Source organism: Chrysochloris asiatica, unplaced genomic scaffold (genome assembly GCF_000296735.1).
Source record: "Chrysochloris asiatica unplaced genomic scaffold, ChrAsi1.0 scaffold00213, whole genome shotgun sequence".
NCBI lineage: Eukaryota > Metazoa > Chordata > Mammalia > Afrosoricida > Chrysochloridae > Chrysochloris > Chrysochloris asiatica.
In genome coordinates, this window is record NW_006408731.1 from 1,522,180 (window position 1) to 1,538,234 (window position 16,055).

At 38.9% G+C, this 16,055-nt stretch overlaps 1 protein-coding gene and 1 non-coding gene across 2 annotated transcripts in view; both read left to right on the forward strand.

Annotated features, from left to right (window-relative positions):
* Positions 1-2,203: 2,203 nt before the first annotated feature.
* TRNAS-GCU lies at positions 2,204-2,285 on the forward strand. The gene has a single exon. It is a non-coding gene; the product is annotated as a tRNA-Ser (tRNA).
* A 3,775-nt stretch (positions 2,286-6,060) lies between these two features.
* SCAND3 (SCAN domain containing 3) overlaps positions 6,061-16,055 on the forward strand; it is a 25,064-nt gene continuing 15,069 nt past the window's right edge. The window contains 3 exon segments of the mRNA XM_006872866.1: positions 6,061-6,174; positions 6,177-6,418; positions 6,420-6,465. Coding sequence (XP_006872928.1) covers positions 6,061-6,174; positions 6,177-6,418; positions 6,420-6,465 — 402 coding nt within the window.

The following is a 16,055-nucleotide window of genomic DNA, read 5'->3' on the forward strand; positions in this document are numbered from 1 at the left end:
GATGAAGAATTTTGGAAGACAGAAACCAGTAATTCTATGAATTTACAGAACACCCCTCTCCCTTCATATCCTGGAGGAGCATGTTAGGTTGGTGACAAGCCACCACCTGTGTTCCACGACCTTCTGCACTTTCCGCGAGTAAAGTAGAAGCTAACGTTTTGAGCGTGATACTTTGGTAACAAGGGGTCTTAAAGGTTGATTGGCAAAGGAGCTTTGAAACCTGTGGACCACGACGTGATTCGTTTTATAATTTTATTCACGTGCATTCTCGAACTGCTAAATTGTCCATAAGAAATTTGTGACATTTGGGATACTCAACTTTTCATGAGTTATACACACGTTTGCTTGGTTACTTGTTTGTTGTTCGTCCCAAGCTACGTTATTCATCTCATCAGGGCAGGGAATTTACGATATTGCTCACCAATTAATTACTATAGTAGAGTAACAAAACCAACCCACTGCCACGGAGTTGATTCTCACTAAATAGAACAGAGTACAGCTGCTCCATAGGGTTTCTGAGGCTAAATTTTTACAGGAGAAGCCAGCCTTGTCTTCCTCCCAAGGAATGAGCTTTGAACTACTGACTCTGCAATTCACTGGTCAACACTTAGCCCATTGTGCCACCAGCCTCCTTAGTAGCGTGCCAAGCATTCAATAAAACAAAACTGTGTTCACTTAATTATAACAAAAATGCTTATGTTTCTCTTGTATTCTTGGTGTGGCACTGTAAAATATGCACGGGACTGTTAACTATAAGGTTGGCAGTTCAAACACACTGGTTGCATCTCAGAAACCCTATATAGGGTCCCTCTGAGTCAGAACTGATTCAAAGGCACTGAACAACAACAACACGTCTCTCTTTTAACAGGAATGGTTAGTACTCCCTTCATTATTTCTGAAAGCATAATATTATCTCCTAGTGAGGATGCCAAAAAAGATGAGAACTTTTCCCTTCAATGTTTGTATTGAGAAATACTTTTCAAGTCACTGGTTTGTTATAAAATTAGGTTATCCTTGAAATCCTGAAAGTAGGACAAAAGAAGAGACTGTTGAGAGCTTTGAGCAGCAGAACAGCTTAAGGAAAATCATAACAACTGACCTCATTTAAAAACAGAAATGCTTTTTTGACTCACTAATTAGATAAATCCTCAGCCTTCTAATACAGGGATTATAGATGAATTTCTTAGAAGGGATAATTGTTAAATTCAAGGTGAAAACACAAGGAAGCTTCAAAAAGTTCATGGAAAGAATTAATTATCTTTTAATTTAAAATTTCCATGAACTTTATGAAGCCCCCTCATTCAATGAAGGAACATAAAAGGGAGAAAAGAAGATCCTTCTTGCCAAAGCTGAGGGCAGAGGAAGAGATTACTTAAGAACAGAAAAGCAATACATTTTGGCAAGAAAGTTTCTTTTCTCTCCCCTATTCTGCTTTAAGTATAGAAAAACAAACACTTGGTAGAGTGCAAGGGATTTCTTCCTGCTGAGTTTATCTGAGGTTGTTAAATTCAGTTTACTCCTGGAAAGATGATTCTAAAAATGTAGGGGTAGGATGAAAGGATGGGATGGAATTGGTAAAGTGGTCTGCCTAATTTTACAGTGTGTGAGACAGAGCCACAGTCAGGACAGAGGAATACTGACGCCTTAATCAGTGGACCAGTGGGGATATCTCCACCCTCACCCACCAAGGCCCTTCTCAATGTTAACAGCAAATCAATCTTGTGCCTTAACATTCCAATCCTCTCTAAAATCAAATTAGTTCCTTTAGGGTCCTTGCATTTTCTTCAACCATTCTTACCATTGGTGACAGATTATAAATTGATCAATGCCATGCCTGAAAGAAGGCAACAAAAAATAAAGGTGTCTCCTAGCTGTCAAACATACTTCAGAAGCAAGTGAAAAGGAATCACAGAGCCAGTAGGCGGGAAATTGACTCTTCGAATGCAAGGTGCTGCTGCAGAGAGATTGTTATAAATCTCTGGAAGAACTGTTTGGTACCTGAATGTACTGGTTTAACCTGTTCATTTTATATGTGCCAAGTAACATTAAGCATACTTTTTCAGTATTGTAGTTGTTGTGAAATGTACTCTGGGTGTGGTTGTGAGGATTAAGTCAGGATTAAATCAAAGACAATGTAATTGAATATAATTACTACAGAATAAACATTGAGGAGGAAGAAAAGGAAGGAACTACTTTTGTACCTGACGAGGTGGCCGAGTGGTTAAGGCGATGGACTGCTAATCCATTGTGCTCTGCACGCGTGGGTTCGAATCCCACCCTCGTCGACAGGTAGAAGTTTTCTTTAATCCTCCGTTTTAGGTTCATTACCAAAGAATTAAATAATGTGCCAACTTTATCTTCCCAGTTCAGTACTCACTGGAATGTTGCCTTAACAACCTAAGGACAATTCCTCCTCTGTAGCAATTATAAGTAAAAGTAAGAGTAGAGTTGTCTGTATAGAATTTCTTCTCTCCTTTAGACAGTAACCTGCTTGAGCGCAGGAGACATCCTAATGTTTTTATACTCACCACAAAGTCCCCAGGTTTTTTTGAGGAAACAATTGAATAATGACCTGAGGGCTATAGAAAGGTTGTTTGGCAAACTTAAAGTAAATAATAAAGTCATCCACAGTGATAGTACAACATATTACTTATACTGTACATCGTGGGTTATTTTCACACCATGTATGCTGGAGTCCTGGTGGAGCACTGTAGAATAAGCACTGGACTGCTAACTGCAAGGAGGGTGGTTCAAACCCCCTAGCCGTTCCTCAGAAACCCTATACAGCATCGCTGTGAGTCAGAACTAACACGATGGCACTTAATAACAACAACATGCTAACTCTAAATTAAAATAACCATTACTGTTTAAGAATCTCTAGCTTTGAAGAGCTTTCTGCTAACAGATATGACAAAATGATAAAAATATACTCTCTACAACTTTCTCAGATCCAATAAGTCCTTCTTAAGGAAGGTAGGGAAGACTGTCAAGATTGTTTCTATTTATGATTTCCATCTTGTCAGACATCCAGGGAAAATATACTTGTATATTTCTTTTGGAGTCCTGGTATGGCACTGTAGGGTAAGCACTGGAATATAAGGTCAGTTTGAAGCACAAGGTTGGTGGTTCAAACTCATCAACCACTCCTCAGAAACCCTATACAGGGTCACAATGAGTCAAAATAGACTTGACGGCACTTAACAACAACAACAATATTTCTTTTATTTAAAGTTTGAATAGATACTACTTTACATGGTTCAAAAAGTATTTTTGAAACTATATAGCAAAATCTTGCCACCACCTACTCACACTCCCCACAGATAGGAACTGCTATCAGTTCCTTCAAGGAACATATTAAGCACGTATGTATGTACATCATATAAAAATATATTCCTTATCTTAAAAAGAAATAACACAATAACAATACTATGCACATTGTTCTGTACCTTGTCCTTTCCCCATAGCCAATGTATAAGAAAACTTTCTGTATCACCAAAAAGTGATAGCTTATTCATTTCCTAGATTGTACAATATTCTAATATATGAGCTATTGTGTATTATTTAACTATCTCTCTAATGATTGGTATTTAAGTTTTCCTTCATTTTTTACTATTACAAACTGTGCTGTAGTGAAAAGATTAATACATATACTTGTATTATTGTGAAAGTGATATTGTACCATGCCCTAGGATATATGCATTTTAACTCTTTATAGATGTTGAAAAGTTGTCTTCCAAAGGAATTTTATTAATCTACACTCCCAACTAATAATGATTGAAGTTTTTATTTCTCCTCACCATCCTGTTTTAAGAATTTTGTGATCTCATTATTTAGTAAATGAAAATTGATATTGCAGTACAGCTTAATTTTTATTTCTTTTATTGCAATAAAATATTTGCTATATTTATGAAAAGAGTTGTTCTGTTTTTATTCATTTGAACTTTTTTATTTTTTAAGTTGAGAGCAATATTTTGTTATGTGTGGTCTCTGGACACGTAGATAAAAAATATTTTAAATTTAAATTTCATTCAATATAGCAACTCAATCAAGACGATTCACGAATAAAAATTTTTGATATTGAGATTTCCAGAAGAAATGTTCTGATTCGTCAAAGTCGCCTCCGGAAGTAGACATGCCAAAAAGTAATCAGTAGTAACCAAAGTAGAAGAAAAGAGTGGATAGGGAAGGGGAGTCATTCAGTGATCCAACAAATACTCTTTGGGCTTCTAGTATGCATTTAACATTCTAGTATGGGGCAGATTGGTTGGTGCAAACCATTAAGTTTTCCAGCTAACCTGAAGAGTAATGGTTAGAGGTGCCGTGGAAAAAAGGCCTGGCGACCTACGTCAGAAAAATCAGCCAGGAAGGCAAACTGTCTTAGTTTTTGGTTTGTGGATCAGGTTGGGGTGGGGAAGAGGAAGCAGAATCCAAAGCGGACACAACAGTGGTTTCATTGCTCTCAGACCTCTGGTCAAAACTCATAACCGCTGTGTTTTGCTCTTACCTTTCTCTCCTTTGTAGTTGTAAACACTCTAGCACCGCCAGTTCTGTGCATCTTCAAATATTTATGCTTTTCCCGAAACATAAACTGCTTCGTGTTAAGTGCCGTCGTGTCGGTTCCGACCCATAGCGACCCTGTATTGTGTTGCCGATGAGCGGCTGGTGAGCTTGAACCGCCAACTTGGAGGAGCATAAATTTGCTGGGAATTTTCTGGTTACTCCAATTTGGTGACTCTTAAGCTCGGAAAACTCAACCACGTTTTGTTTGCTATTTTTTAGGGCCACTTTCCCACAATCGATTACAGTCACGGTTCACAATGTGTGCTTTCTGCTGCTCGTGAAAGGAGTCCTGGTGCATCGCTGTAGGATAAGCACTTGACTGTTAACCACAAGACTGGAAGTTCAAACCCACCAACCGCTCCTCGGAAACTTTATACAGGGTGACTATGCGTCAGAACTGACTCAAGGGCACTTAATAACAGCACATTAAAGGAAAGTCCGCCCTTTAAGGATCTTGGTTTTCCCATTCGTAAAATTAAAAGATTGGACTAGATCCTATAGTTCGCTTCCAAGTCTGGCATATAGTGTCTGGGAAAGGAGAGGGAGGGCGGAAACTAAAGAGAAAAGGTCAGGGAATAACCCGTAGATGAACCTACTTGGTAGTTGCTGCAGGTGTCCTTCAATGCAAATCTTAGGATGTCGCAGTGAGTCTTAAGGGACTAAGCGACAGCGGAGGTTTAACAGTAATGGAAAAACCTAGAGCAGCCTTTGGCATTAGCACTACTACCAGCGTGAATTTTTTTTTTTTTTTTTACCAGAACAATAGCTAACTGGTCAACTGGAGAGTACATTTTTTCTACAGGTTACAGTAGAAAAATTACAGGTTCCCAAGTTTACTACATCCGCGGTACCACGACCACAGAGATGACTACACCACCCAGAATCCTAGAGCGGACCGGAAGTGAATGTCTGTTGTCCGCCCTGACGGAACTGGTCAACCCTGCGAGGTTGTGTTTGTACTGTTGTTCTCGGTTCAAGTCTCTGACCTGGCCCGAGGGGGTGTGCACTCAGAAGTGGAAACTGCGGCCAACGGAAGGGGGAGTGTGCGCGGAAGACGACCTGCCTTCCTCTGCAGTTAGCTTGTAGTACGGGAGTAGCCCTGCTGTCTTCATCGTCCCGGCCCAGGATGCTGAGATTTACGGCCTTCGAAAGGACCCACTCGCTCGTATACTCAGGCTGTTTTTAGGGCCAGCGTGTTCTTGATAACCTGTTTTCTGTCTCACCAGTTACCTGCAGCTTTAGTGACTAGTTAGCTGTGCTCCCTCCTTCCGGTCTTCCTATCAGAGAGGATCACTACATTTGGTTGGATTGCACGTGTTGCAGTCCTGTGTTGGCACGGAATCAGGTCCTTTTTCACTGCGTATGTAATTTTTCTATGTTAACTGTGTTTTTCTTATAGCGACATCTTTCCTGACCAAGCGGGGGTTGGGAAGCTCACGTAAAATCATCCATTACCTAGAATTCCAACTGGAGAGAACTTTTTTCTGAGTTAAGTTCGGGATGGCGACAGCTTCTGAGCCTGTCCCTGCATTAACTGGCCTAGCTTCAGAGAAACCAGGGGAGATTATCAAAGTAAAGGTTAAGGAAGAAGACGGTATTTGGGATCACACATCCTGCCCACCGAGCAGAGCAGTGTGTCTCAAACCAGGGAGCTCGCTCGTTAGTGCTTCAGGCAATTCTGCTATCAGGAGACCCCTGGACCCAGGGAGGCCCTGAACCAACTCCGGAAATTTTGCTATCAGTGGCTGAGCCCAGAGATGCACACCAAGGAACAGATCCTGGAATCGCCGGTGCTGGAACAGTTTCTGACCATCCTGCCTGAGGATCTCGGGGCTTGGGTGCGGGAGCATAATCCTGATTGTGCTGGAAGATTTGGAGAGGGAGCTTGATGAACCCAGGCAGCAGGTGAGGTGTCATCTGTGGAGAATTTGGGTACATGGATGTCCAGGGTGAAATAAATGAGATGAACTTCACACTGGTTTGGGTTATTATTTGAGCAGTAACATATATGAGTAGATTCATGCTTACAGGATGACAGCTTTTGTATGAGTGATAGCTGGTCCAGATAGGTAGATCATTTTACCAAACGGGACACTTCGAGCTATTGCTGATCATTGGAAAATACATTTTATTTAAGGATTGTGAGATTAAAGAAATATATTAGGTAAAATTGTAAAAAATCACTAATGTCTTGTGCAGCTACATCGTTTTATCATGCCCACTAATTTTAACATATATGAAAATAAACCAGCATATTACCATATGTTGTTGTTGTCGAGTGCCAGTGGTGGTGGTGGTGGTTATGTATCGTGGAATCGATTCTGACCTATAGCGACCCTGTACAGGATTTCCGAGGCTGTAAATCTTTACTGGAGCAGAAAGCCTCATCTTTCTCCCAGGGAACAGCTGGTAGTTTCAAACTGCTGACCTTAAGGTTCACAGCCTGTTCGTAACCACTACGCTACCAGAGCTCCATATCAAGTACCAATGTTGTTGTTGTTGTTATGTACCAATAGGAGAGACAAATAGAAAAGTAGTCTAATTTAGTGAGAATTTCAGGAAAGGTGAATCATGGGATCTGAATTATATGATGGGCTCTGCTACTAATTATAACTTTAGGCATATCACACTTCCTGGTTTTAGTCTGTATAATGAAGAGATGAAGTAAATGATTTCCTAGGTACTTCCCAGTACCTAGAGTCTTTGCTATCTGAGGTGTGTTCAGCCTAATATTCTAGTTACCATTAAACTAGAGATTATTATTAAGAATATACTTGTCTTCTATGACAGTAATTTTAGAACATTATGGAAACTGCCAAGTACCCTTATATTTTATAATGATATTCTCCATATATTTATGTAATCTCTGTGAATATGAAATTGTCATGTGTATTGTTGAGTCAGCTGAAATGTACGTCGGGAATACAAATTTCGTATGATATTGGTAAAGAGGAAAAAGAATCAGTATAGCACTGAAAACTGTGCTGGCTCTTCTATGAATTTTCCCAGCAAGTTGATACTTTGAACCAAGTAAGAACAGCCAAATGCAGTAAAACGTAATGACAATAACTACATTATACCCATCCACCCTCACATCCTTACTCTTGGCTCAGTTTGGCCACCGTTCTATCTTGGAAGTGCTTAATTGCATGGTTTCCTCCAATCCTTGTGCATGTTTTTGCTAAACATTTTTGTATTCCAAAAAATGAGTAATCAAAGGACTTTGCAAGTGCTACAGAAGCATGCTGGTATTAACATTTCTGCTTGTGGAACCTAAAAGAAGAAAAACTAACAATTGCAGAAGACTTGCAATTATAAAAGGTTTTTAAATAAATGAAAGAACTTGTGATATTGGTCATGCAATTAGTATAAAGAAGTCAATGTTGTGCACAATTAGAGACTATGCTGGGAAGACAAGAAAAAACTGTCTAACGGTTATAACTGCAATGCTACAAAATCTGTTAAGGAGCGTAGTGGTTACGAATCGGGCTGTGAACCTGAAGGTCAGCAGTTCGAAACTACCAGCAGCTCCGTGGGAGAAAGATGAGGCTTTCTACTCCCGTAAAGATTTACACCCTTGGAAACCTTGTACAGGATCGCTATGGGTCGGAAACCTTGTACAGGATCACTATGGGTCGGAACCGACTCAACGATGGCACTTAACAACAACAAAATCTGTTAGAACAAAGAATAAGGAAATGGAGGAAGTGGAATGTTTTCCAGTTGAATGGCTTGAGTGTCAAACAAAGCCGCAGCCAGGAATTTCAAACAAAGCCTTAGCAATATTTGAATACATTAAGAAAAAACTGATAATCCTGCAGAAATGCCTTAATTAAGTGCAAATAGTGGCTAGTTTAGTGACTTCGCGAACTGCTATGATTTCCCCAATGTTAAACTCTGGTGATGCTATGAGTGAAGTAGAAGAAACTACAAAGACATTTGCTCCATTATTAAGAAATTTGATTGATGAAGTTTATCCTTTGGATCAGATATTTAATTTTGATGAAACCAGTCTCTGTTGGAAGCAAATGTCCGTAAGGGTCTATATCACCAAGGAGGAAACACAAAACTAGGGTTTAAGGCTACAAAATATCTACTATGATACTGGATGCAAATGCCAGTGGAGATTTAAAGCTGGAGTCTGTTAAGATTTATCATTCTATCAACCCACAAACTTCAACAGAAATTGTAAAAATTCGGCTTGGTGTCTACTATAGATGTTGCAAGAGAAGCTTGATGACAGTGCAGATCATTAGGTGACGTGTAAAAGTGGCTCAGTCACCCCTCCCACAGCACTCTCTACTGGACTGGGTTCAATAATTGATTACAGTGGCCGCACAGAACTCAGACGCCACACTCACAGGGGGTTTATTAGGGGAGTTAACAGGTTACAATTCAGGGTCAGAAATGCTCAGGACACAGTTCTTTGGTAAGGACAGCCTCTGTCATGCCGACAGGCAGGCCTCTCTCTCTGGTCTTTGGCTCCTTGGTTTGGCTTCTGCCTGACATTGTTACAAAACTCCAGGTTGCTGATAAATATCCACAGGGCACATTACTCTACCATATAAGCCTCAGACTGAAGACACTCAGCTCTAATTCCACGGGTTAGTAAACCTTGCTCCCCAATTTTAAGTGTCTCCTCTCTGCAACACAGCCTCTTGTCCAAAGTCACTCAGCTTTACTTGCTCCATGGGCTGGGAAGCCCACCACTCTGTCTTGTGCTCTGGCTCTTGGTTCTCCTCCTGCTGTTGCTCCTCTGCCACCCCTCTGGTGTCACAGCTGTCTGTCCTTGGATTGAGAAGGTTCACTGCACAGGGATCTCAGGCTCCAAAGAACATGCTTCACTCCTGACTCTTCTTTGTTGGTAGTGAGATTCCCCCCTCCTGCTTCAGAAATGGTCCATTTTAAACCCATATTAGAGTTCCAAGTTTTTGCAGTTACAATTAACAACCACTGAACAACTGAATCAAATAATTCATCAGCATTTTCTCCCATCTTCTCTTACCTGGACCCATCAGGAAAAAGTGTGCCTTTTGTACTCATTTTAGGGTTACTTCTTTGGTACTCTCATTATGGATGTAAAGCTTTTCTTTTTCTCCCATTTTACGGGCTTGACTTGTTTTAATTTTGCTATAATAATTGTTTTCTCTTCCTTAATTTGTCACTACTTGGCACTGAAAATCTGACAGCACTGCAGACATCAGTGAAAGAAAGCATTATTACTTTCAGACAATATGGTTTTCAAACTGATTTTATTTGCCCTATGCCACATCAGTTTTATGATTGATGTTAATGAGCCTGGATGAAATTTACAGGATTGTAGGTTGTATTTTGAGGCAACCTCTTTTGAGATATGAAGGAGATTAAGCAGTCTCACAGAGCTTAGAGGGACCTTCTACCACCAAGAAAGAAAAGAGTGACGTTTGTCCTTTAGACCTAGGGTCCCTACACTGAAGCTCTTAGATACAAGGAAAGATTAATACCATGACATAATGGAGATCTATAAGGAATGCTAGGCCATCAGATGCTGAAAAGAGACAAGGACCTTTCTCCAGAGTCTGCTCTGAATTCAGACTTCTAGCCTCCTACACCAGCTGTGGGTTAATGTGCCAGACTGCAAAGCCGTTTGAACTATAAGGTCAGTAGTTCAAGCTCATCAGCTGCTCCTTGGAAATCCTATACAGGGTCGCTATGGGTCGGAATCGACTCGACGACACTTAACAACAACAATCACACACCATGAGAGAATACCTTTCTGTTTGTTAAAACCATCCACTTGTGGTATTTCTGTTACAGCAGCACTAGATACCCTTATTTTAGAAAGATCTAATATGTTCATTTACACAACTGTTCCAAGAGGGAGTACAGTAGATTTAAATCTGTTCTTTTGGTTTCCCAAGAAAATGAAACCTAATCAAATACCAGTGAAATAAATAGTGCCATATGGATAGTTTGGAGGTGAACACATTTTTTATATTAAAGGCAGGGTTTATTTTAAGCACCTTCTCATTAATCAGTTTATACCAGTTCAAGTTCTATTTCAAGTGTTTTTCATTTAAAATAGATAATGGTGAATATTTAAACAACAGTATCTTTCAAAGTTTGCTGTAAAATACTTCTTTAAAGTGTTAAGCAAAGATGTTACTTTGAGGACTAAGATTTGCCTGCCACGAGACATATTTTGCCAGTTGCCTCATATTCATGCAAAAGCTGGACAGTGAATAAGGAAAACGGAATCACTGATGCATTTGAATTAGGGTGTTGGTGGAAAATACTGAATATTCCATGGGTTTCCAGAAGAACAAACAAATCTGTCTCAGAAGAAGTATAGCCAGAATGTTCCTCAGAATAGAGGATGGGGAGACTTCATCTCTTGTACTTTAAATGTGGAGAAGGACATCATGCTTAGTAAAGTAGATGGTCAGTGAGAAAAAGGAAGACCCTCAAGGAGATGAACTGACACAGTTGCTGCAACAGTAGGCTCAACACGTAGCAATGATTGTGAGGATGGTGCAGGACCAGGCAGTATTTTGTTCTGTTGCACATGGGGTGGATATGAGTCAGAACTGAGTCAACAGCGTCTAACAACAACCACCTTTCAATGTCAGCTTTAATAACTTATTTTGAATGTTCCTGTCATACCCACTTAATTTGTGATTATTGTTGCCCTCTTCTTTTTACCCTCTCCCTTATTTAACTATATCCTTTGTAAAATAAGAGCCTGGGAGTAATTACCTGCCATGGCAGCAAACATAAAAATGTAAGTAAGCACTAAAGAAGATAGCAAACTATCTGTTGCACATTGAAATTAATTCTAAGGAAATTAATGTATAGGTAATAACTTAATGAAATATTATAGTTTCATGTATAGCAAAAGCAGGTATCTATACTGCTTCGAACTCAAAACTTGAAGAAAACAGAAAGTGAGTTTCTACCCACTGTCTCAGGAAAAACAAATGCAATAACTTAATTATGAAAAGAGTTAAAATATATGAACTTTATTCATATGTGAACACAAACATGAAAGAACATTTAGGAAAAACTTTCAAGAGCTTTACTAGCTAACATACCATAAAACTTCTTCAAGTGAAATTGTGGCACCAGCCCATGAATAGGTACATGACTGAAAAATAGAACGAAAGTAGACTTAAGCACAGACAGAAATGAAGGCTACTAAATATGCAATTTCAAAACATTGAGTGTGAAGATGGACTTTTAAATAAAATAACTGATGCTGGTAACAAAGGATAGCCATTTTTAAAAGAAATGGATTCACATCTTTTACATTACCCCCAAATAAACTTCAAATATGCCTGAGATAAATATCTAAAAATTTAATGTTATAGGTACTAAAAGAAAGCATAAATGGCTTCTTTTAAAACCTGAGTGTGAGGCAGACCTTTCTACCTATTGCTCAAAATTTAAAAGTAATATCAAGCAAACATTGATACATTTTTAAAAATTCAAGAAGAAAAACCCACATGCAAAGTTAAAATCAATTGGTGAAAATATTAGCAAAATATAGATAAAAGCCAATGCAATTTAAAATGTTTAAGAAACATAAACAGTTTCCAGAAGTAAAACATGGCTTTTACCCATTGCCATAGAGTTGATTCCAATTACAGGAGCAGACAGCTTTATCTTTATCCCAAGAAACAGCTGATGGGTTTGAGCTACCAACCTTGGGATTGGCAGCCCAACACCTAACCCACAGCACCACCAGGGCTTCTTAATATCTTAAAGCATATTAAAAGTACTCAACTTCCATCATAATAAGAGAAAATTAAAACTACACTGCAGTACCATTTTCATGTATCAGGTTGAACAGTCTGTTGGCCTGACTGGGAAAACAGGTCCTCTGTTACATTGCTGGTGGGACTACAAAATGCCACAACTCCTACAGAGTATTTTAGCCCTAACCAACCAACTATATTTATGCCCTTTGACTCAGCAGTCCACCCTAAAGCCTGATCTTACCCCTGCAGACTTCTTTTTTCTCCCAAACTCAACATTTCAAGCAAGATTACATGTCAAAACTGCCATTGTGACGTGTGAAGTTGAAGAGCACAGAATTCTTCAGGTAGAGTTGTTGTTGTTGTTAGGTGCCATTGAGTCGGTACGGACCCATAACGACCTTATGCACAGCAGAACAAAACACTGCCCGATCCTGGGCCAACCTCACTACTGTTGCCACACATTTGAGTCCATCGATGCTGCCACTTGGCTAATCCATCTCACTGGGGGGCTCTCTTTTTCTCTGACCCTCCACCTTACCAAACATGATATCCTTCTCCAGCAACTGGTCCCTCCTGACAACATGCCTGAAGTATGAGAGACGAAGTTTGGCCATCTTGGCCTCCAAGGAGCACTCTGGTTGTACTTCTTCCAACACAGATCTGTTGGTTCTTTTGGCAGTCTATGGCACTTTCAATATTCTCCTCCAACACCATAACTCAAAAGCACCAATTCTATGGTCTTCCTCATTCACTGTGCAGCTTTCGCATGCATATGAGTTTACTGAAAATACCATGGTTTGGGTCAGGCACATACTCAAGCTGACATCTTTGCTCTTCAACACTTTGAAAAGGTCTTGTGCAGCAGATTTGCCTAATGCAATACGTCATTTGATTTCTTGATTGCTGCTTCCGTGAGTGTTGATAGTTGATCCAAGAAGAATGAAGTCCTTGACAACATCAATCTTTTCTCAGGAAGAGTTAAGAAGATGGAAATGCTGCCTTCAGAAGCACACAGATCTAGAAGAAGGGTATATTGAGAATAATTTAACATTTGGATGTTTTTGTTTAATAAAGGTTTCTATGGTTTCATGGAGTCCTGGTGTGGACTGCAAGGTCTGCGGTTCAAACTCGCCAGCTGCTCCTCGGAAACCCTATACAGGGTCACTATGAGTCTGAATCGACTCAATGGTAGTTAACAACAACAGTGGTTTCATAGCAATACTTTTTGACCCTCAATATAATGTTTTTACTTCTTGAAAAAGTAAAGAGAAGGTAAAAAGCATCAGCTAACAAAAAAATGATTTCTAATGTGAGTGGGTGAGAGTACAATGCAGGGTATATGAATATAAACAAAATTTCTTTTATATTTTGTAAGTATATTTTGATTTTCATAAAACCAAGTAAATGTTTAAAGTATTTTAAAAAAACAATAGCATTACACTTCAAAGATTTTTTTTTTTTTAAAGCAGACACACAAATGAACCTGACTATACCAAATAGATATTATAAACAGGCACAAAAATACAAGAAAATGAACCTGACTTCGTATCAAACTAATACCATAACCACACAGAGAAATAATCATTAAAGTGACTTGTGTATAGTATTCTGACTTTATATACTTAGTGAGATATATTACCTTTGGACAAAAAAGTCTGCAAAGATATACTGAATTTTACTTCGTAGGTATGTTGTTGGAAGTGTTCTGCAACACAAATGTTACAATTCTGAAATGATTTTGTGTTTATAATAGGTTAGAACAAATGAGTAAATATATTTATATTATTGTAGGTGCTTTTGGTTCTCAATGTGGGAAATGGGAGCTAGATCTGATATGGAATGGAAGAGCCCTGTGATGTTGAAATGGAATTAAAACCATAATGAAAATATATTTACAAAAGATATTTCTTAGCTCTATCTATGAAAGGGCCATTAACACTATTTTTACTAATCACAATTGCTCTATAAAAGGAATCAGGATTCTTTGGCAGAAGTTGGAACCAGGACTGGGATAGAAAAGATATAAGTGGGCTTGAAAGCATGGATGTGCTAAAATGAAAACAAAAAAATCTAATGGGACCATATGAAAAGAATGCAGGATCCAGCTTGGAGGGACTCCCATTGGCCAAATTTGTGTGTCAGTTTGAGCACCAAAGTAAATAATGGAATAGATTACAAGATAAATCAATTGTAATATAAAGAGAGACAAACAAAGATGGAGGGATGGGAAACTCAACAGAAAATTGTTAGCTAGTAAATATAGTAGGAATTCTAAAAGCAGGAAGTCATCATGTTTGCTACACCCAGTGTAAAAACTGGTTCAGGCAAGGATCATCTGTGAATGCTGAAACTGTGGGGGAAAGACTATTAAGGAATACACATAGCCCCATAGTTCTATTTATTAATTACAGTGGGAAAATGTATTTTTACAATGGATAGATCTGGTGGTTGCGATTATAACAAAATCATTAAATTTATCATCAATAATGAAATAAACTATTCCCTGGGATATGACACTATATGTACAGTAAATACATGTCATCTATGTAGCATCCTTCCAAAGATGCTAGTCAGAATCTATTTGTGAAGAAACAATAATCAGACAAATTCATGTCTGGTGTTCTACGTTACAACTGGCTCTGACTTCACAATCTAATAATTTTTTAAAAGCAACTAGATGAAAAGGGATACGATAACAAAAAACAATGCATCAACATTAACTGGATCATTAACTTTAAAAAAAAAAAGAAGAAGAAGAAACACACCAAGCAAACCATAAAATAAAAATTGGGAACAATTGGAAAATTTAATTGTAAACCATACACTAGATGATTAGTGTAAGGAGAAGGAGCCTTGGTAGTATAATGGATTACGTGTTGTGCTGCAAACCATAAGGTCAACAGTTTGAATCTACCAGCGACTCTAAGGAAGAAAGATAAGACCTTCTACTCCTATAAAGACTGACCATCTCCATAACCCTTTACAGGATCACTATGAATCGAACTGACTCCAAGGCACACCACCACCAGTGTAAGAAGAGGGCAATGGTAATTGTTTCTCTTCTATCCAACTTGGTTGGCTTTTTCATCAGACACACTGTACTAATGTTTTTCACCTGGACTAAAACAATCATTTGATTCCTTGATTCCTTCCTTGGTTTAACAGCTTATTTGTCTTTCTTATACAATTTGCATTCCCCCCAAATAATTACTTTTTTTTTTTTTTAAATCCATTGAATTTTTTAAAAATGTTTTATTGTGAATTATATGATAGTTTACATGAGAGAACTTTAGTTTTACATTAATTCCATCGTATATCATCTCATTGCTATGATTCCAATCCCCTCCATGCATCATCAACCGACCAAAAGGTATACCCTACAAACCCACCCCCTACACTCCTCCCTGCCCGCCTCACCCCCACCCCCAGTCTTCAGCACACAGTCCCTCTCCCTCCCTGGATCCAAAGTCCCCAGCCGCTTCATCACTCCACGTCACCTTCTCTGTCTCTATCTCAGGCATCTCTGCTTCTCTGGGTAGGGTCCCGCTCTGGGCTCTTCTCAGTTGATGGTCCTAGAGACCTCCGCTCCTAGACTGGAGAATTAATCACTCCCTTCCTTTCTACAAAACATCTACCTTTACATTTCCAACCCTCATAATCAGTCCTGATAACAATTATTCACTAAAGTATCACAAGTGACCCGTCTGTATTTCATTTTATCAGCTCCGCCTAGACAGATTGGATAGTACTCACTGGAGA